Below are 23621 nucleotides of genomic sequence, written 5' to 3' on the forward strand. Positions count from 1 at the left end.
CATTGGCAGTAGAATGGCCTTACTGAAGAGCTCCGTGACTTTCAACGTGGCACCGTCATAGGATGCCACCTTTCTAACAAGTCAGCTCGTCACATTTCTGCCCTGCTAGAGCTGCCCCGGTCAACTGTAAGTGCCGATTTGAGAAGTGGAAACATCTAGGAGCAACAACGGCTCAGCCGCAAAGTGGCAGGCCACACAAGTTCACAGAATGGGAGCGCTGAAGCGTGCAGCGCGTAAAATTCGTCTGTCCTCGGTTGCAACACTTACTACAGAGTTCCAAACTGCTTCTGGAAGCAACGTCAGCACAATAACTGTTCGTCGGGAGCTTCATGAAATAGGTTTACATGACTGAGCAGCCACAAACATACCACAAGCACCATGTACAATGCCAAGCATCGGCTGGAGTGGTGTAAAGCTCGCCGCCATTCAACTCTGGAGCAGTGGAAACGTGTTCTCTGTAGTGATGAATCACGCTTCACCATCTGGCAGTCCGACGGACGAATCTGGGCTTGGCGGATGGTAGGAGAACGCTACCTGCCCCGATGCATAGTGCCAACTGTAAAGTTTGGTGGAGGAGGAATAAATGGTCTGTGGCTGGTTTTCATGGTTTCTGGCTAGGCCCATTAGTTCAGTGAAGGGAAATCTGAACGATGTAGCATTCAATGACATTCTCAACGATTCTGTGTTTTCAACTTTGTGGCAACAGTTTGGAGAAGGCCCTTTCCTGTTTCAGCGCACAAAGCAAGGTCCATACAGAAATTGTCTCTCAAGGTTTGTGTGGAAGAACTTGACTGGCCTGCACAGAGCCCTGACCTCAACGAATACCTTTGAGATTAATTGCAACGCCGACTGCAACCAGGCCTAATCGCCCAACATCAGTGCCCGACCTCACTAACGCATGTGGCTGAATGGAAGCAAGTCCCCGCAGCAACGTTCCAACATCTAGTGGAAAGCCTTCCCAGAAGAGTAGAGGCTGTTATAGCAGCAAAGGGGGCACCAACTCCATATTAATGCCCCTGATTTTGGAACAAGATGTTTGACGAGCAGGTGTCCACATACATTTGGTAATGTAGTGTACATACAATGTACTATCAGCATAGCATACTGTTACAGAAATAGTACATACTTAGAATACACTGAGTGTACAAAACATAAGGAACACCTTCCTAATATTGAGTTGCATCCCCTTTAGCCGTCAGAACAGCCTGAATTCATCAAGGCATGGACTCTACAAGGTGTCGAAAGCGTTCCCCAGGGATGTTGGCCTGTGTTAACTGCAATGCTTCCCACAGTTGGCTGGATGTCCTTTGGGTGGTGGACCATTCTTAATACACACGGGAAACTGTAGAGCGTACAAAACCCAGCAGCGTTGCAGTTCTTGACACAAACAGGTGTGCCTGGCACCAACTACCATACCCCCAACTACCATACTCCCTTCAAAGGCACAGTATTTTGCCTTGCCCATGGCACACATTTGATTTATTTTACCTTTATTTAACTAGGCAAGTCAGTTAATTAAGAACAAATTCTTATTTTCAATGACAGCCCAGGAACAGTGGGTTAACTGCCTGTTCAGGGGCAGAACGACAGATTTGTACCTTGTCAGCTCAGGGATTCGAACTTGCGACCTTTCGGTTACTAGTCCAACGCTCTAACCACTAGGCTACCCTGACACAATTCATGTCTCAATTGTCTCAATCCTTATTTACCCTGTCTCCTCCCCTTCATCTACACTGATTTGAAGTGGATTTAACAAGTGACATCAATAAGGGATCATAGCTTTCACCTGGATTCATCTGGTCAGCCTATGTCATGGTATGAGCAGGTGTTCTTAATGTTTTGTACACTCAGTGTATATTATTATATAATGTAATGGATACATAATTGTCTTTACATCATTACACTATAGCACAGGAGGGGGAGAGAGGGGGAAACAGAGGGAGGGGGAGTGAGAGGGAGAGGGGAAATGGAGAGTCCGAGGGAGTTAGAATGGGAGGAGGAGGAAGAGGAGGAAGAGAAGAGCAACATGGGAATTAGGGCCAAAGGGGTGATGGGAGAAATATACATTGACTGACTTTTATTTTTTATTTTTTTATGAGACATCCTGATTGGTTTGAAATGGAGACGAAAATAAGAAAATGTGAAAGGAAGACAGAAATAACAGAGAGAGGGGAGGGAGAGACAGGTGGTCAAGGTGCAGGACAAGAAGGGAGAGGGAGACACGAGGGAGACACGAGGGGGACACGAGGGGGACACGAGGGGATGAGGAACAGATGGTAGTGATCCTGCTGAGTAAACAACTAACTGAAGCTTTTAAGATGACTTGGCAAAATCTGGTCAGAACAAGGAGCTGTGCCAGCATTCTTTGTTGTTGCCGGGCCGATGACTTCCTAGTATGTTGTTGCCGGGCCGATGACTTCCTAGTATGTTGTTGCCGGGCCGATGACTTCCTAGTATGTTGTTGCCGGGCCGATGACTTCCTAGTATGTTGTTGCCGGGCCGATGACTTCCTAGTATGTTGTTGCCGGGCCGATGACTTCCTAGTATGTTGTTGCCGGGCCGATGACTTCCTAGTATGTTGTTGCCGGGCCGATGACTTCCTAGTATGTTGTTGCCGGGCCGATGACTTCCTCGTATGTTGTTGCCGGGCCGATGACTTCCTCGTATGTTGTTGCCGGGCCGATGACTTCCTCGTATGTTGTTGCCGGGCCGATGACTTCCTCGTATGTTGTTGCCGGGGCGATGACTTCCTAGTATGTTGTTGCCGGGCCGATGACTTCCTAGTATGTTGTTGCCGGGCCGATGACTTCCTAGTATGTTGTTGCCGGGCCGATGACTTCCTAGTATGTTGTTGCCGGGCCGATGACTTCCTCGTATGTTGTTGCCGGGCCGATGACTTCCTCGTATGTTGTTGCTGGGCCGATGACTTCCTAGTATGTTGTTGCTGGGCCAATGACTTCCTCGTATGTTGTTGCCGGGCCGATCACTTCCTCGTATGTTGTTGCTGGGCCGATCACTTCCTCGTATGTTGTTGCTGGGCCAACCAATTACTTCCTAATATGTTGTTTATGTGCTTAGTTGTGAGTTTATGGAGAAAAGCCTGGGTTTGGCTACTGTAGCTACTACTCAAACGATTGCCCACTTAAATAAAGGTTAAATAAAATTAAAAGATGCACTTTGCAGAAATCGCTCTACCATATCCTGGTTGCTAAAATTCTAATAGTTTGCCTAATTTCAGTTTATGTGACAAAACAAGCAAGTATAATGTAGAGAATCATTCTACCATCTAAACCGCTGTGAAATATATTTTGCATAACCAACAATATTGTATTTTCAGCTGTTTGAAGCTGGTGTACAAAACCGAAAGTTAGACACAAAAACTAAACTTAAAAAACGGAAAGCATAGCGAACATAGAACAGACCGACTGCGTCCTATACGTGCTTTTAATGAGAATAACCAATCTATAACTCACTTTTCTATGTGAATTTTGTCAGGTCGTCCAAAAAGTTACATATTGTATAGTGGCCTTAAAACACGAGCAATACCTATGACTATCTACTGTATTTGACATCATTTCTCACATACGCCAGCATGAGAGGTACCACAAACACAGTCTCTGACTGCGTTGTGCCCAGCCGTAATATCTAGGGCCCTGAGTTTTCCTAGGCCACTTGACCTGACCAGAGAAACCTCTGGCTCTAGTTTGATATGTTGACCCTTTAACCAGGGTTGGGCGGATTACTTAAATGTAATTGGTTACGGATTACATATGACTTGACAATAAAAGTAATTAGTTAGCTAATCCATTGGATTACTCAGAATTAGTGGTTTACCTCCCCTCCAGGACACACCATCCACAGTAGGGGTCATGGGCAGACAGACAGGCTTGGCAGTCCAGATGTTCGTGGCACTCAGCCACTGGCCTCTTCTGGAGCTATGGCCACAACAAAACAACAGGCAATATTCATAGGCAATAGTCATTATGTGCAACGCATGGTAAACAATGAGACCCATTTCGGACACAGAACTATTGGCCAAAACTGTTGCCACTTACCTGATCGATAAAAGGATTGGATAGAAATAAAGCAATGTGGTGAAAATGTTGTAGAGTCTATGAGGACTTTGCATGAAGCCATTACTATAAACTGAACCTAGTCTCAATAGAGCCGTGGACGAGATTACTATAAACGAAAAAAGAGACTTGTTTCAGAGACACAGTCATTGGCCACTGTGCCGTTGTGAAGGGAAGAAATTAAAGTTGTCGTGTTGGTAGTGTACTGTTGGTGTCAGAAGTGGGATTCATGTGTGTCAAACTGCCAATGAGCAGAGGACTTGGCAGGACAGCACCAACAAACAGATCTAGGACCAGGCTAGTGTACTGTACCATGGTGGACGTCATGATGAAAAGGTGCTCCTCAGACTGATCCAGGAGCAGGTCTGAGCTGATGGCCGCGTTGGCCTGGATGGAGACGACGGCGTACTCCTCCACCTCACCGTTAGGGCCCAGAAACACCTGCAAAACAAACATTCAAATGGTTAAGAAACCTATTAGGTACATTTAATTCCAGCAAACCGATAAAGGAGTACAGAACTAGGGTCACTCGTATGAAAGGAAAACATGCACACAGTGCTCCAATAGGGTTAGCCCAATTTAGGGAATTGTCAAGTGGGATCATTAGTTTTATTTTATTGAACCTTTAATTAACCAGGCAAGTCAGTTATGAACAAATTCTTATTTACAATGACAGCCTACACTGGCCAAACCCAGACCACACTGGGCCAAATTGAGCCTGGATTCGAACCAGGGTGTCTGTAGTGATGCCTCTAGCACTGAGATGCAGTGCCTTAGACTGTTGTGCCACTCGGGGGCCTAATCATTAGCGAGGATCGCTACAATATTATAGAAGTTTGAGAAACCCTGATCTAGAGGAGTAGAAGAAGTGAATTTACTCACTAAAATGCCTTCAGAATGAGGTTCTTATGATCTAACACCCCCTTCACCTACTTGGCCTTCTCATTACCAAAACTTCAAAAAAAATTCTAATTGATAAAAAGTCAGATTTAATTGTAATATTTTACTTAAATATTTATGGTTTCAGTGTTCTGTTTAACTCAGGCCTTTTCAATAGGGGAGCAAGGTAAACAAATATTTGAAATGGATTTGTGTATTACTTTTTGCACTGGTAATGAGAATTGGGTGGAAATTGTGGTAAAATGTATTATATCTGATCAAAAAACATAAGAATAATGATATAGATAAGTACAGATCCTAATCTCAGTGTTCCTAGAGGGCATTTCATGAAAAATTACCAGAGAAATGTGGGTTCAAATGTCAGTTCCACGAGACTGACCCACTCTGACCCTCCGCCATCCACTAGAATAGGATTATCTCGTCATGGCAAATTACTGGCGCATATCTCACCCTTGCAATCCCATCTTCTGTCAGTGGCATTGTCTGAACACACACACACACTGTACAGAACACAAACTCTGGGTTGAGCGCACACACCCACACATTCTGTGTCTAATTCACCTTATATGAAATTGCATTGATGGCCAATACAATCAATTGATTTCCCCAATACCAACTCTGTAATAGTTAGAGCTCACTGCTAATTCACCTAGCAGGTGTCAGTCATGTGCAGACCTTGGTTCAAATACATGTGTATTTAGGTATTTGTTATTTAAAATACTTCCATTCTTTTTATTTTCAAATAACGTGGTGCCGAATAAACTACTTCTATTAAAAGTATTAGAACATATTTAAGTAATTACCTATTAATAGCTTACTATTTGAAACTATTTTCAAATACATTATTTCAAATACCCCTAGGACCAAACAGACCAGGGTTCAAATGCATGGGAGTATTTCATAAAAATAAAAAAATGAAAAATACACTTGTCGATGCATTTGAATATTTTCAAATACATGCCAATACTTCGTAAGTGTATTCCCAAATACATCCCAATATTCAACTAATACATATATTTTTTTAACTACGCATTAATACTTTGATTGAAATAGTATTTGAACCCAGATCTGATCATGTGCTGTAATATGCTACGTCCCAGAGGCATTCTGTATACAGTCTGGGACTACAGTAAGAGGGACAGTAGCAACAATGAGTGACAGAGTCATCATTCATCTGGTGACCGTGACATTCACACAATTCGGTAGTGTGTATGCATGCGTGTATGTGTGCATGCGTGCGTGTATGTGTGTATGTGTGTATGCGTGTATGCATGCATACGTATGTGTTTATGCGTATATGTGTATGCATGTATGTGTGTTTATGCGTATGTGTGTATGCATGCATACGTATGTGTGTTTATGCGTATATGTGTACGCATGCATGCGTGTTTATGCGTATGTGTGTATGCATGCATACGTATGTGTGTTTATGCGTATTTATGCGTATTTGTGTATTCACATATACGCATAAACACACATACGTATGCATGCATACACACATACGCATGTGTGTTTATGCGTATATGTGTATGCATGTATGCGTGTTTATGCGTATGTGTGTATGCATGTGTGTATGTATGCGTGCGTGTATGTGTGTATGCGTGCGTGCATGTGTGTGTATGCGTGCGTGTATGCGTGTGTGTGTGTGTGTGTATGCGTGCGCGCATGTGTGTATGCGTGCGTGTGTGTGTGTATGCGTGCGTGTGTGTGTGTATGCGTGCGTGTGTGTGTGTATGCGTGCGTGTGTGTGTGTATGCGTGCGTGTGTGTGTGTATGCGTGCGTGTGTGTGTGTATGCGTGCGTGCGTGTGTGTGTGTGCGTGCGTGTATGCGTGCGTGCGTGCGTGCGTGTGTGTGTGTATGCGTGCGTGTGTGTATGCGTGCGTGTGTGTGTGTATGCGTGCGTGTGTTTGTGTATGCGTGCGTGTGTTTGTGTATGCGTGCGTGTATGTGTGCGTGTATGTGTGTATGCGTGCGTGTATGTATGTGTGTATGTATGTATGCATGATAGTCTATGGAAAGAGAATAGGGCATTCTATTTAGAACTCATTTCTATCTAGAACGCCACATTTCTACTCTATTTAGAACTCTATTTAGAACTCTATTTAGAACTCTATTTAGAACTCTATTTAGAACTCTATTTAGAACTCTGCTGTTTTTGCATTTATTTGCCAGTCAGTGACGACTGTGCCCTGTATGCACACACTGTGTGAGACTCAAACACAAAACACTGAGTCATGGAGTCCTAGTTAGCCAGACATCATGAAGAACGGCCACATTGGCCAGTGTTGTTTTTATGTGGTCAGTGTGTAAAAATATTGTTAATGGGTGTCATTGTGCTCCCCTCCCTGCTCTGCTCCACCACGCCCTGGTCACAACCGCAGCACAGCCATTGACAAAAATGAAACAAAGTGCTAATTGTTAGCGCTAGTCACTATTCCCAATGAGAGTCTGGGAGTGAGAGAACTTGCTGTTACTAAGAACTCGCTATGCCTAAATACTCTGATGCGGCTTCCTTGCCTTCACTGACAGTGACAGTTGAACGGACTTGATGGGTTTTCACCAAGGCAGCAAGTTGAAACTACTGAGATGTCCCCTATGAGCCCCTGCCACATAACCCACTCAAATTCACATGTCTGGGTGATATAAACTCAACCCTTGGCACTAATGCATTTCAAGACCATATTTGAAGTGGGTTGTTTTTGTATTTTCCCAAGCCCTCTGTGTGTATCACTACCATGTTATGTTAATCCAAGCCCTCTGTGTGTATCACTACCATGTTATGTTAACCCAAGCCCTCTGTGTGTATCACTACCATGTTATGTTAACCCAAGCCCCCTGTGTGTATCACTACCATGTTATGTTAACCCAAGCCCCCTGTGTGTATCGCTACTCTGTTAACCCAAGCCCTCTGTGTGTATCACTACCATGTTATGTTAACCCAAGCCCTCTGTGTGTATCACTACCATGTTATGTTAACCCAAGCCCTCTGTGTGTATCACTACCATGTTATGTTAACCCAAGCCCCCTGTGTGTATCACTACCATGTTATGTTAACCCAAGCCCCCTGTGTGTATCACTACCATGTTATGTTAACCCAAGCCCCCTGTGTGTATCACTACCATGTTATGTTAACCCAAGCCCCCTGTGTGTATCACTACCATGTTATGTTAACCCAAGCCCTCTGTGTGTATCACTACCATGTTATGTTAACCCAAGACCTCTGTGTGTATCACTATCATGTTATGTTAACCCAAGCCCTCTGTGTGTATCACTACCATGTTATGTTAACCCAAGCCCTCTGTGTATCACTACCATGTTATGTTAACCCAAGCCCCCTGTGTATATCACTACCATGTTATGTTAACCCAAGCCCTCTGTGTGTATCGCTACTCTGTTAACCCAAGCCCTCTGTGTGTATCACTACCATGTTAGGTTAACCCAAATGTGTGTTATCCCCCTCTATTCCACCTCTCTTATTATCACAGGGTGTTGTCGTCTATATCCGAGCCCGGTACAGGGTGTCGTCGTCTATATCCAAGGCCGGTACAGGGTGTCGTCGTCTATATCCGAGCCCGGTACAGGGTGTCGTCTATATCCGAGCCCGGTACAGGGTGTCGTCTATATCCGAGGACGGTACAGGGTGTCGTCTATATCCGAGGACGGTACAGGGTGTCGTCTATATCCGAGGACGGTACAGGGTGTCGTCTATATCCGAGGACGGTACAGGGTGTCGTCTATATCCGAGGACGGTACAGGGTGTCGTCTATATCCGAGGACGGTACAGGGTGTCGTCTATATCCGAGGACGGTACAGGGTGTCGTCTATGTCCGAGGACGGTACAGGGTGTCGTCTATGTCCGAGGACGGTACAGGGTGTCGTCTATATCCGAGGACGGTACAGGGTGTCGTCTATATCCGAGGACGGTACAGGGTGTCGTCTATATCCGAGGACGGTACAGGGTGTCGTCTATATCCGAGGACGGTACAGGGTGTCGTCTATATCCGAGGACGGTACAGGGTGTCGTCTATATCCGAGGACGGTACAGGGTGTCGTCTATATCCGAGGACGGTACAGGGTGTCGTCTATATCCGAGGACGGTACAGGGTGTCGTCTATATCAGAGGACGGTACAGGGTGTCGTCTATATTCGAGGCCGGTACAGGGTGTCGTCTATATCCGAGGCCGGTACAGGGTGTCGTCTACATCAGAGGCCGGTACAGGGTCTCGTCTACATCCGAGGCTGGTACAGGGTGTCGTCTACATCAGAGGCTGGTACAGGGTGTCGTCTATATCCGAGGACGGTACAGGGTGTCGTCTATATCCGAGGCTGGTACAGGGTGTCGTCTACATCAGAGGCTGGTACAGGGTGTCGTCTACATCCGAGGCTGGTACAGGGTGGATGTAGGAATACCCCTCCTAGTGTGTATGATTAATAAAGGTGTCAGTCTATGCTGCCCATCTTCTATCAGTGCACTGGTTCATGTTGGAGCAACGCTGCCTTTCTCTGTTGTGGTTTACAAACAATACGTCTTACGAAACAGAACAAAAAAAATAAATCAAGACGGGAAAGAAAGCAAGCGGTGAAAAAAATATATAAGAAGAGAGAAAGAGCAGATTTCTCATTGTCCATTACAGTGCCAGTGTTATCTGCACATCCAGGGAAAATCAAACACACCCAGAGCCACTTAAGGACAGATGCATTAGTTAGTTACCTGGTCCGGTTGGTCCGGTTTGCTCTAGCTATTATTTCTGGAGTGTTGACTTCAGTCTGCGTACTATGGAAGGGTAAAAGTTCTGATCTCTGGCATACGTACTTATTTGTCTGTCTGGCTAGTTTTCTGTAAATATGTCTAGATCTACGTAGAGGCTGAGCTGAGGTTATTCAAGGATTATTAAAGGCTCACTTAATGCAATGGAATGTACTGGAAATGTACCGTATACAAAATGTACTGTATAACATACAAGACACAGAAACTACCAGCATAGAACATGTCCAGTTGTAAAGGTGTACAACATATTGAGGACACCTTCCTAATATTGAGTTACACTCCCTTTTCCCCTCAGAACAGCCTCAATTCGTCTGGGCATGGACTCCACAAGGTGTCGAAAGTGTTCCACAGGGATGCTGGCCCATTTTGACTCCAATGCTTCCCACAGTTGTGTCAAGTTGGCTGAATGTCCTTTGGGTGGTGGACCATTCTTAATACACACAGGAAACTGTTGACCGTGAAAAACACAGCAGATTTGCAGTTCTTGACACAAACCGGTGCGCCTGGCACCTACTACCATACCCTGTTCAAAGGCACTTACATTTTTTGTCTTGCCTATTCACCCTCTGAATGGAACATATACACAATCCATGTCTCAATTTTCTCAAGGCATAAAAATCCTTATTTAACCCGTCTCCTCCCCTTCATCTACACTGATGGAAGTGGGTGACATCAATAAAGGATCATAATTTTCACCTGGATTCACCTAGTCAGTCTGTCATGGAAAGAGCAGGTGTCCTTAATGTTTTGTACACTCAATATAAATCGCTCCAATAGTTTTACCATCTCAAATTGTCTCTACCTTGCGCAGGTTTCCCTTGGAATCCCCCAGGAAGGCGATTGTATGTCCCGCCCTCACACTGACAGCCACGGCGGTGAGACGGGTGGATGGGCTGTCCAATATGGGCTCGGCTTCCACAGCCACCCGGCTGGCCATTGGACTGGGGGTGTGGTCTGAACCACATGGGTAGGCATCCAGGGTGTTCTATAATTCAAGAGGGAAATAATTAGAAAATTGATGTAATTTAGAGATGTATGGACACAATGTTAAATTAGGTGCAATTTATCAACTTCATTATGACAAATATTACCAGCTTATGAGTTCCTGCAACAAAAAACAATAGGGGTCAAGTAATAAACATTGGGATCTAACACTGTTGATAGGTACTTGTGTTGATGGTTTTATGTGGTGGTGGTGTATTGTTACTATTTGTAAACAGAGTTTATGTTCACGGAACTAGAGCTAGCCTAGCATTACCACATCTCCCATCCCTCCATCTTCCTCCCTCTCACACACCTACTCCATCTCCCTTACATACACAAACCCCCTCCTTCCCTCTCACACACCCCTCCCTCCCTCTCACCCCCTCCCTCCCTCCCCCTTCCCTCTCACCCCCCTTCCCTATCACACCCCCTTCCCTCTCACACCCCCTCCCTCCCTCTCACACACCCACTCCTCCCTCCCTCTCACACACCCACTCCCTCCCTCCCTCTCACACACCCACTCCCTCCTCCCTCCCTCTCACACACCCACTCCCTCCCTCCCTCCCTCTCACACACCCACTCCCTCCCTCCCTCCCTCTCACACACCCACTCACTCCCTCCCTCCCTCTCACACACCCACTCCCTCCCTCCCTCTCACACACCCACTCCCTCCCTCCCTCTCACACACCCACTCCTCCCTCCCTCCCTCCCTCTCACACACCCACTCCTCCCTCCCTCCCTCTCTCACACCCACTCCCTCCCTCCCCTCACACACCCACTCCCTCCCTCCCTCACACACACCACTCCCTCCCTCCCTCCCTCTCACACACCCACTCCCTCCCTCTCACACCCCTCCCTCCCTCTCACACCCACTCCCTCCCTCTCACACCCACTCCCTCCCTCTCACACCCACTCCCTCCCTCTCACACCCACTCCCTCCCTCTCACACCCACTCCCTCCCTCTCACACCCACTCCCTCCCTCTCACACCCACTCCCTCCATCTATCCATCCAGCTCCCTCCCAATTCAATTCAAGGGGCTTTATTGCCATGGGAAACATATGTTTACAGTGCCAAAGCAAGTGAAGTAGATAATATACAAAAGTGAAATAAACAATCAAAATGAACAGTAAACATTACACACAGTTCATTTTATGTATATATACAGTGTTGTAACAAATGTACAAATGGTTAAAGTACAAAAGGGAAAATAAATTAGCATAAATATGGGTTGTATTTACAATGGTGTTTGTTCTTCACTGGTTGCCCTTTTCTCGTGGCAACAGGTCACAAATCTTGCTGCTGTGATGGCACACTGGTATTTCAACCAACAGATATGGGAGTTTATCAAAATTGGATTCGTTTTTGAATTCTTTGTGGATCTGTGTAATCTGAGGGAAATATGTGTCTAATATGGTCATACATTGGACAGGAGGTTAGGAAGTGCAGCTCAGTTTCCACCTCATTTTGTGGGCAGTGAGCACATAGCCCGTCTTCTCTTGAAAGCCATGTCTGCCTACGGCGGCCTTTCTCAATAGCGAGGCTATGCTCACTGAGTCTGTACAAAGCTTTCCTTAAGTTTGGGTCAGTCACAGTGGTCAGGTATTCTGCCACTGTGTACTCTCTGTTTAGGGCCAAATAGCATTCTAGTTTGCTCTGTTTCTTTGTTCATTCTTTCCAATGTGTCAAGTAATTATCTTTTTGTTTTCTCATGATTTGATTGGGTCTAATTGTGCTGCTGTCCTGGGGCTCTGTGGGGTGTGTTTGTGTTTGTGAACAGAGCCCCAGGACCAGCTTGCTTAGGGGACTCTTCTCCAGGTTCATCTCTCTGTAGGTGATGGCTTTGTTATGGAAGGTTTGGGAATCACTTCCTTTTAGGTGGTTGTAGAATTTAACGGCTCTTTTCTGGATTTTGATCAATCGGTATCAGCCTAATTCTGCTCTGCATGCATTATTTGGTGTTATAAGTTGTACACTGAGGATATTTTTGCAGAAATCTGCATGCAGAGTCTCAATTTAGTGTTTGTCCCATTTTGTGAATTCTTGGTTGGTGAGCGGACCCCAGACCTCACAACCATAAAGGGCAATGGGCTCTAATATTCAAGTATTTTTAGCCAGATCCTAATTAGTATGTTGAATTTTATGTTCCTTTTGATGGCATAGAATGCCCTTCTTGCCTTGTCTCTCAGATCGTTCACAGCTTTGTGAAAGTTACCTGTGGCGGTGATGTTTAGGCCTCCCTCTCACACACCCACTCTGTCTCTCTCTCTCACACACACACACACACACACACACACTTCTCCTCATTTCCTCTCTCTTCCTCCCTGTCCCATCTGCTTCCCTGTTGCAATCTCCCTCGTTCCGGTGTCAGCGGTGGGTGACTTTATCCATCCTTGTCAGTCCTGGTTAAATGTGGCCCTCTCACTAAGGCCAATGTCACGATCGATTCCCCCCTACAATCCTATTACATTATCCTACTGTGTCCCAAATAACACCCTATTCCGTTTGTAGTGCACTACTTTTGGAAGGGCCCATAGGGCTCTGGTCAAAAACAGTGCAATAAATAGGGAATAGGGTGCCATTTGGGACACAGGCCCACCACACTAATGTTCCCCGAGCCCATCAGAAGGTATACAGCATTCAGGGGTCAGAGGTTAACACCTCTTCTGTGTATCATTAAATACACTGTGGCTCAGTGCCCACCCACTGAAGTCGGAGCGGTAGTCGCACACACACACACACACACACACACACAGGGTCATTATGAGAAAGTAATCTAATTTAATTTCCCAAATAGAAGGATTACATTTGTCCATACTAAAATATCAAATTAAATTTCATAGAATTTCTAACATGGAGGTCACGTCGCAGAAGCTGAATGACCCTGGAAGCAACCAATCTAGTAGTAGAATTACAGTAAATCCTAAAGACATTCTGACTTGGTAAGAAACAACATCTTTATTGGTATATGTAGATTAAATGCAGTTCCACTATTTTACAGTCCCCTATTTGCCTGGTAACTTAAAACATGGTGACAGCATACATGTTACATTATCATCACTTCCTAATAGCCTAATTCTACCACTAGTTTTAAGTATCTTTATGTATTAATTGCACGCCGTGTAATTTCCTAATAATTTGTCCTGTCCAGATGAACAGGACAAATGCATAAAGCAGTAGCAGACGATAAAACAAGGATCATTTGGCATCCAAATAGTTACAAATTGTTAGATTTTTAGAAGCAAGCACTGGGAGGTACCCATTGTTGCCTCATGACTTCCTCATAGTAGGTAGCCTAAATAGCAGCAATAAAAGGATTGCAAACTAAAGTGCTAAAATAAGGCAAGCAGTTTTCAAATACTATTCTAAATAATTTCCAATACTTCACCTAGGCTCGATTGGAACTAATAGAATAGTCGCAAAACGGCAAACCCTGTCCATCTGGCACTTCAGACAGGTTAAAGCAAACACTAAAAGATTTGGAAAGATTACAAACACTAATTGAACCCAGGACCGAATAAAACCTGGCAAGTCAATCTACTCACCGACGGCAGGTTGGCGCAGTTGGATTTGACTTCGTACTCGATGTAGGCCGCCTCCCCCCCTCCCTCGGCACGGCCGAACTGCGTGTAGCACAGGTCCCTGGTGGAGTTGATCCTCTGGTCCAGATTGTCCAGGTTAAACATGCAGAGAGCAGAGTCCTCACTGGGCCGTGTGGACGAGGTCTGATGTGTGGAGAACACCCCCAGGAGCACCTCGGCTTTCCCAGCTTCGCCCCCACTCCCCCTGGGTGGTAGACCAAGGCGGACAGCTTGGAGCAGGTTGTAGCTCTTACCGGCTGCCGAGCGACAGGCCAGAGGAACTTCCACATACGAGTAGTAGGCCTGGTCATCCAGGCAGACGCGCGACACGTAGGTGCGGTACTCGCGCGACTGGGACTTGAGGTCACGCCGGTAGAAGAGGAAGTAGACATGCTGGCGCTGGGCAAAGGAGGCCACGAAGTGGTGGTCGTACTCCGAGAGGCGGCCCGCCACCGATAGCTTTGCAGTTTCTTCGTAGGAAAACACGGGCTCCTGGACTAGGTTGCGCGTGGAGATAGGTGGGTGGCTGCTGGTGTAGCCGCGGCCCACAAAGAGCACGGGCTGGCGGTCAGGGCGGGAGCGCACCACCAGGCCCACCGTGCTCACGTTGGGGTGGTTGGCTGCCACGTATTGCGTGTCCACAGGCCGCTCGGCTGAGAACAGCACCGTACCCACAGAGTCTAAACTCCGCTTCTGGCAGATGCCCTGGTTGACGCTGCCACATGTGATCAGTTCCATAGAGTAGGGGTCCACCAGCAGGAGCTTGTTGTGGTTGCTGGTGGGCCGCGCCTGTGGGCAGTTGCCCTCGGTGACGGGTGGAAGGCACTCACGGCTGTCCGTCACGGGTCCGGTGTCGAACTGGAGTTCGGCAGTCAGGTGGTGGTCCAGCTGGAAGAGGCGGTCCTGCGCCCCCACGTAGACACGTCCCACCGCAGGGTCCGGGTGCAGGGTCATGTGCTCAAAGAGGGTGTCGTTGCGGGTAAAGGTGGGGTAGGGGGAGGAGGCCCAGGCCAGGCCATAGGAGGGCCAGCCGGCAGCTAGCAGCAGCAACAGTACTGGGGCTGGGACCGCCACCAGGACTGACAAACCACTTCGCACCATCCCCGGAGGCATGGCAACCAATCTGGCAACCCAGGAGAGAAAGCAAGGGATTCACACACTTCACAACCTAGATAGATAACATACTGTATATAGTTATGAGAAACATGAATATTCACATCATTTAACTTCAAGACATCAAATATACTGATAAACTACAGCTTATACCTAGATTAATGAATCAGAAAATGTTCCCCTCACCATTTGTTTCCAACAATGTGTTACAGAGGCATGTCACCCCTTGACCTCCCAGCAGCTTGGTTTGGTTAAAAACACCTCTCCTATGACACCAATCTGTAAAACAACGAGACAAACAGTTAATATCTCTGTAAACCAAGGAACACCCATTCAAGTACAATTTGAAACCAATAACGCACTTTTACAACATAAAATGGTACAATCAAGCCACACGTCAAAAAACATTTTCCCCGTCAGTGCATTTTCATGACAAATTGGAGAAAAAACATCTCAAATTCGGCATGCAAAAGTCCAAATTACCCCCTAATATCACAAAAACAACACCCACTGCATTGTGTACTTTGCATTGCCCAAACACCTCGGGTTAGCAACAAGTGTTAACACCAACACTCGTTACCCCAACACTAGAGTTAGCATGTTTCTTACTGAACAAATCCCTTCATAATGCAAACACAAACGTAATGCAGAAATAATTAGTAATTTAATCCTGCTCCCGAAGTTACACACGTGACCAACCAGGGTTCGTCTCCAGTGCTTTACCCGAATGAATGATCCTAAAGCCTAGACGTCTCGGGTAAATCTCATGTCTCAGGTAAGGTTACTCATCACCAAACCACCTCTATAACAATACTATAGTTGTGCACTGTGTTGTCTTGATAGTCTGACTAAATGGAGCTCATTGGAAAGCATTCCCATTGAAATGCAAGTCAGACCTACCTTTGCCCAACAACATCGTTTTCACTGGTCTAGGAAGCCCTTCTTAACACAAGCCAGGTCACACAGAGTCACACAGAGAACTTTCAGCACGCCAACTTTCAGCACGCCAACTTTCAGCACGCCAACTTTCAGCCCTCCCCATTGCTACGAGGCAAAAGCACTTCATTTGAGCAGTCACTAACACCCCTGGATACTTTTATCACAGTCATTCCTGGCACCAACAAACTGAGTCTGTCTTAAATGTCACCCTATTCCCTATTTAGTGCACTACTTTTGACCATAGGGCACAGGTCAAAAGTAGTGCACTATATAGGGAATAGGGTGACATTTGGGACAAATCCTCTCTCCACTTCTCCCTCTCCATTAATTGACGGCGCCAGAGGCAAAGTCTCTCTTGATTGATGCCTTAGTTAGTGAAAATTACCAGAACATTCAAAACATGCAATCCAAACATTAAGTCGGGATTCAGATGGAAGAAAAGAGACACTGACAAACACGAGCCAAAATACAAACCCTCCCCTTTAACCTGGCGAAAGAACAACAAGAACCACAATAGAATCGCTGTAAAAGAACAAACCCTGCCCACCTGGCACACCAGGCAGGCTAAAGCAAATGCTAAAAGTATTTGAAAGATTTCATATGGTATTTGAGTCCAGATTTGTTTGTGAGCGTGACTCCTGTTTGACTTGGACATGATATCGGGGAACAGATGAATGGAGTGGTGATTAAATTCTCGTAGTTATCGACATCGGATTTCCGCTCTAGGGGAAGTAGTTCTTTTTCCCGCTTTAGCCGGCGGGTTAGGTATCACTGTGTGAAAGGAGAGAGGTGAAAGCGGGTTAGGTATCACTGTGTGAAAGGAGAGAGGTGAAAGCGGGTTAGGTATCACTGTGTGAAAGGAGAGAGGTGAAAGCGGGTTAGGTATCACTGTGTGAAAGGAGAGAGGTGAGGAATTGTGTGCTTGTAATTGGTTAATCTGTAATGTTTCATTTACCTTAGTGTAATGGAGTATTCCTTTCCCCTCCATCTCTCTGCTGAATGGAGTGGACACAGAAGCGAATGCACTAGATTCCTATGGTCAAGCTGTGCAGACTGAACAGAGTATACAGTATCTAAGCCCATCACCAAAGTAAAGCTGCAGACCAAGCCTGTTTGTGGAGAGCCTATGTACAGTGGCAAAAAAAGTATGTGAACCCTTTGGAATGACCTGAATTACCGGGACTGAGAAACCACACCGCACCATCCCCGGAGGCATGGCAACCAATCTGGAAACCCAGTAGAGAAAGCAAGAGATTCACACACACTTCACAACCTAGATAGGCAACATAGACAACATCTCAGAAGACCTAAGATGAAGAATTGTTGGCTTGAATAAAGCTGGAAAGGGTTACCAAAGTATCTCTAAATGCCTTGATGTTCAGCAGTCCACGTTAATAAAAATTGTTTTGCTACTATCCCTAGGAGTTGCCATCCCGCAAAGATGACTGCATGAGCACAGCGCAGAATGCTCATTGAGGTTAAGAAGAATCCTAGAGTGTCAGCTAAAGACTTACAGAAATCTCTGGAACACGCTAACATCTCGGTTGACGAGTCCACGATATGGAAGAAGCCACTGCTGTCCAAAAAAAAACATTGCTGCAAGTCTGAAGTTTGCAAAAGTGCATCTGGATGTTCCACAGCGCTACTGGCAAAATATTTTATGGACAGATGAAACTACAGTTGAGTTGTTTGGAAGGAACACACAACACTCTGTGTGGAGAAAAAAAAGGCACAGGACACCAACATCAAAACCTCATCCCAACTGTAAAGTATGGTGTAGGGAACATCATGGTTTGGGGCTGCTTTGCTGCCTCAGGGCCTGGACAGCTTGCTAACGTTGACGGGAAAATGAATTCCCAAGTTTTTTGCAGGAGAATGTAAGGCTATCTGTCCGCCAAATGAAGCTCAATAGAAGTTGGGTGACGCAACAGGACCACGACCCAAAACACAGAACTAAATCAACAACAGAATGGCTTGAACAGAAGAAAATACGCCTTCTGGAGTGGCCCAGTCAGAGTCCTGACCTCAACCTGATTGAGATGCTGTGGCATAATCTCGAGAACAGTACACACCAGACATCCCAAGAATATTGCTGAACTGAAACAGTTTTGGAAAGAGGAATGGTCCAAAATTCCACCTGACCGTTGTGTAGGTCTGATCCTCAACTACAGAAAGCGTTTGGTTGAGGTTATTGCTGCCAAAGGAGGGTCAACCAGTTATTAAATCCAAGGGTTCACATACTTTCCCCACCCTACACTGTGAATGTTTACACAGTCTATTCAATAAAGACATGAAAACGTACAATTGTTTGAGTGTTATTAGTTTAAGCAGACTGTCTGTCTATTGTCTTGACCAAGATGAAGATCAGATGAAAATGTATGACCAAATTCTGCAGGAATCCAGGTATTTCCAAAGGTTCACATACTGTTTCTTGCCACTGTACATGCTTCTTTGTGTTTGTGAGATGTAGCCTAAATAGCCTCTATGGGTTTTCAATTTGACATTCTCTCATTGGTTGTATGGCCCTTGGATACGGAAAGGTCGCCATGGATAAAGCCTGGGTTTCAGGCATTGTGCCAATCGAGAAATAAGGGCCAGGAGACAAACCCTAATAGTTCCAGACAGGGTCCATTATAACCAGAACAGGAGGAAGTCCACTGGTCTGGGCCAAGCTAAGTGACCAGGCGACTATGGAGCATTCCTGGGAAGCCTTCATCTGTTTGACTCCCACACACAACCACCATCTCAATCAAACCCAAATCATTTCCCCAACTGAGAGAGAGAGAGAGACACCGCGCGAGAGAGAGAGAGAGACACCGCGCGAGAGAGAGAGAGACACCGCGCGAGAGAGAGAGAGAGACACCGCGCGAGAGAGAGAGACCGCGAGAGAGAGAGACCGCGAGAGAGAGAGACCGCGAGAGAGAGAGACCGCGAGAGAGAGAGACCGCGAGAGAGAGACACCGCGAGAGAGAGACACCGCGCGAGAGAGAGAGAGACACCGCGCGAGAGAGAGAGACACCGCGCGAGAGAGAGAGAGACACCGCGCGAGAGAGAGAGAGAGACACCGCGAGAGAGAGAGAGACACCGCGCGAGAGAGAGACACCGCGAGAGAGAGAGAGAGACACCGCGCGAGAGAGAGAGAGACACCGCGCGAGAGAGAGAGAGAGAGACACCGCGCGAGAGAGAGAGAGAGAGACACCGCGAGAGAGAGAGAGAGAGACACCGCGAGAGAGAGAGAGAGAGACACCGCGCGAGAGAGAGACACCGCGCGAGAGAGAGAGACACCGCGCGAGAGAGAGAGAGAGACACCGCGAGAGAGACACCGAGAGACACCGAGAGAGAGACACCGCGAGAGAGAGACACCGCGAGAGAGAGACACCGCGAGAGAGACACCGCGAGAGAGACACCGCGAGAGAGAGACACCGCGAGAGAGAGAGAGAGACACCGCGAGAGAGAGAGACACCGCGAGAGAGAGAGACACCGCGCGAGAGAGAGAGAGACACCGCGAGAGAGAGAGAGAGACACCGCGAGAGAGAGAGACACCACGCGAGAGAGAGAGACACGCGAGAGAGAGACCGCGAGAGAGAGAGAGACCGCGAGAGAGAGAGACACCGCGAGAGAGAGACACACCGCGAGAGAGAGAGAGACACCGCGAGAGAGAGAGCGAGACACCGCGCGAGAGAGAGAGAGACACCGCGCGAGAGAGAGAGACACCGCGCGAGAGAGAGAGACACCGCGCGAGAGAGAGAGAGACACCGCGAGAGAGAGAGAGACACCGCGAGAGAGAGAGAGAGACACCGCGCGAGAGAGAGAGAGAGACACCGCGCGAGAGAGAGAGAGAGAGAGACACCGCGAGAGAGAGAGAGAGACACCGCGCGAGAGAGAGAGAGAGAGACACCGCGCGAGAGAGAGAGACACCGCGCGAGAGAGAGAGAGAGACACCGCGCGAGAGAGAGAGAGAGACACCGCGCGAGAGAGAGAGACACCGCGCGAGAGAGACACCGCGCGAGAGAGACACCGCGCGAGAGAGACACCGCGCGAGAGAGACACCGCGAGAGAGACCGCGCGAGAGAGACACCGCGCGAGAGAGAGAGAGAGACACCGCGCGAGAGAGAGAGAGAGACACCGCGAGAGAGAGAGAGAGAGACACCGCGAGAGAGAGAGAGAGACACCGAGAGAGAGAGAGAGACACCGCGCGAGAGAGCGAGAGAGACACCGCGCGAGAGAGAGAGAGAGACACCGCGCGAGAGAGAGAGAGACACCGCGCGAGAGAGAGAGAGACACCGCGAGAGAGAGAGAGACACCGCGCGAGAGAGACACCGCGCGAGAGAGAGAGAGAGACACCGCGCGAGAGAGACACCGCGAGAGAGAGAGAGACACCGCGAGAGAGAGAGACACCGCGAGAGAGAGAGACACCGCGAGAGAGAGAGAGAGAGACCGAGAGAGAGAGACACCGCGAGAGAGAGAGAGACACCGCGAGAGAGAGAGAGACACCGCGAGAGAGAGAGACCGAGAGAGAGACACCGCGAGAGAGAGAGAGACACCGCGAGAGAGAGAGAGAGAGACACCGCGAGAGAGAGAGAGAGAGACACCGCGAGAGAGAGAGAGAGACACCGCGAGAGAGAGAGAGACACACCGCGCGAGAGAGACACCGAGAGAGAGACACCGCGAGAGAGAGAGAGACCGCGAGAGAGAGAGACACCGCGAGAGAGAGAGAGACACCGCGAGAGAGAGAGAGACACCGCGAGAGAGAGAGACACCGCGAGAGAGAGAGAGACACCGCGAGAGAGAGAGAGAGACACCGCGAGAGAGAGAGAGACACCGCGAGAGAGAGAGAGACACCGCGAGAGAGAGAGAGACACCGCGAGAGAGAGAGAGAGAGAGACACCGCGCGAGAGAGAGAGAGAGACACCGCGCGAGAGAGAGAGACCGCGAGAGAGAGAGACCGCGAGAGAGAGAGACCGCGAGAGAGAGAGACCGCGAGAGAGACCGCGAGAGAGAGAGAGAGAGAGAGAGAGACCGAGAGAGACACCGCGAGAGAGAGAGAGAGAGACACACATGCGCGAGAGAGAGACACCGCGAGAGAGAGAGAGAGACACCGCGCGAGAGAGAGAGAGACACCGCGCGAGAGAGAGAGAGACACCGCGAGAGAGAGAGAGACACCGCGCGAGAGAGAGACACCGCGCGAGAGAGAGAGAGACACCGCGCGAGAGAGAGAGAGACACCGCGCGAGAGAGAGAGAGAGACACCGCGCGAGAGAGAGAGAGACACCGGGCAGAGAGAGAGAGACACCAATGCGAGAGAGAGAGACACCGCGAGAGAGAGAGAGAGCGAGAGAGAGAGAGAGACACCGCGCGAGAGAGAGAGAGAGACACCGCGAGAGAGAGAGAGAGAGACACCGACATCAGAGAGAGAGAGACACCGCGAGAGAGAGAGAGACACCGCGAGAGAGAGAGACACCGCGCGAGAGAGAGAGAGAGACACTGCGCGAGAGAGACACTGCGCCGGAGAGAGAGAGACACCGCGCGCGAGAGAGAGACACACGCGAGAGAGACACCGCGCAGAGAGAGAGACACTGCGCGAGAGAGAGAGACACGCGCGAGAGAGAGACACCGCGCGAGAGAGAGAGACACCGCGCGAGAGAGAGAGACACCGCGCGAGAGAGAGAGACACCGCGCGAGAGAGAGACACCGCGCGAGAGAGAGACACCGCGCGAGAGAGAGAGACACCGCGCGAGAGAGAGAGAGAGACACACGAGAGAGAGAGAGACACCGCGCGAGAGAGAGACACCGCGAGAGAGAGACACCCGCGCGAGAGAGAGAGAGACACACGCCGAGAGAGAGAGAGACACCGCGCGCGAGAGAGAGAGACACCGCGCGCGAGAGAGAGAGACACCGCGCGAGAGAGAGAGAGACACCGCGCGCGAGAGAGAGAGACACCGCGCGCGAGAGAGAGAGACACCGCGCGCGAGAGAGAGAGACACCGCGAGAGAGAGAGACACCGCGCGCGAGAGAGAGAGACACCGCGAGAGAGAGACACGAGAGAGAGAGACTCACGAGAGAGAGAGACACACGCGCGCGAGAGAGAGAGAGAGACACCGCGCGAGAGAGAGAGACACCGCGAGAGAGAGAGACACCGCGAGAGAGAGAGAGAGAGAGACACCGCGAGAGAGAGAGAGACACCGCGAGAGAGAGAGAGAGAGACACCGCGAGAGAGAGAGAGAGACACCGCGAGAGAGAGAGAGAGAGACACCGCGAGAGAGAGAGAGAGAGACACCGCGAGAGAGAGAGAGAGAGACACGCGAGAGAGAGAGAGAGAGACACCGCGAGAGAGAGAGAGACACCGCGAGAGAGAGACACCGCGAGAGAGAGAGAGAGACACCGCGAGAGAGAGAGAGAGACACCGCGCGAGAGAGAGAGAGACACACCGCGCGAGAGAGAGAGAGAGACACACCGCGCGAGAGAGAGAGAGAGAGACACACCGCGCGAGAGAGAGAGAGAGAGACACACCGCGCGAGAGAGAGAGAGAGAGAGAGACACACCGCGAGAGAGAGAGAGAGAGACACACCGCGAGAGAGAGAGAGAGACACACCACCGCGCGAGAGAGAGAGAGAGAGACACACCGCGAGAGAGAGACACACCGCGCGAGAGAGAGAGAGACCGCGAGAGAGAGAGAGAGACACCGCGAGAGAGAAGAGAGAGAGACACACCGCGAGAGAGAGAGAGAGAGAGACACACCGCGAGAGAGAGAGAGACACACCGCGAGAGAGAGAGAGAGAGACACACCGCGAGAGAGAGAGAGAGACACACCGCGAGAGAGAGAGAGACACACCGCGAGAGAGAGAGAGACACACCGCGAGAGAGAGAGAGAGACACCGCGAGAGAGAGAGAGAGAGACACCGCGAGAGAGAGAGAGAGAGACACCGCGAGAGCGAGAGAGAGCGAGAGAGAGACACCGCGAGAGAGAGAGAGACACACCGCGAGAGAGAGAGAGACACACCGCGAGAGAGAGAGAGAGAGACACACCGCGAGAGAGAGAGAGAGAGACACCGCGGCGAGAGAGAGACACACCGCGAGAGAGAGAGAGAGAGAGACACACCGCGCGAGAGAGAGAGAGAGACACACACCGCGCGAGAGAGAGAGAGAGAGAGAGACACACCGCGAGAGAGAGAGAGAGAGAGAGACACACCGCGCGAGAGAGAGAGAGAGACACACCGCGAGAGAGAGAGAGACACACCGCGCGAGAGAGAGAGACACCGCGCG

The 23621-nt window shown here is 48.8% G+C and overlaps 1 protein-coding gene across 2 annotated transcripts in view; it reads right to left on the reverse strand.

Annotated features, from left to right (window-relative positions):
- The window catches only part of LOC115143837 (plexin-B1-like), a 170072-nt gene that overhangs the window by 57117 nt on the left and 89334 nt on the right, over positions 1-23621 (reverse strand). For both annotated transcript variants that reach the window (XR_010459700.1, XM_065003961.1), the window contains exons 3-7: positions 15607-15699; positions 14272-15430; positions 10546-10728; positions 4386-4514; positions 3835-3935 (exon numbers count right to left, since the gene is read on the reverse strand). Coding sequence is in view for 1 of the 2 variants with exons in the window: in XM_065003961.1 (XP_064860033.1) it covers positions 3835-3935; positions 4386-4514; positions 10546-10728; positions 14272-15420 (1562 nt within the window). In the remaining variant the exon portion in view is untranslated. The remainder of the gene's footprint in view (positions 1-3834; positions 3936-4385; positions 4515-10545; positions 10729-14271; positions 15431-15606; positions 15700-23621) is intronic.

Source organism: Oncorhynchus nerka, linkage group LG2 (genome assembly GCF_034236695.1).
Source record: "Oncorhynchus nerka isolate Pitt River linkage group LG2, Oner_Uvic_2.0, whole genome shotgun sequence".
Classification (NCBI taxonomy): Eukaryota; Metazoa; Chordata; class Actinopteri; order Salmoniformes; family Salmonidae; genus Oncorhynchus; species Oncorhynchus nerka.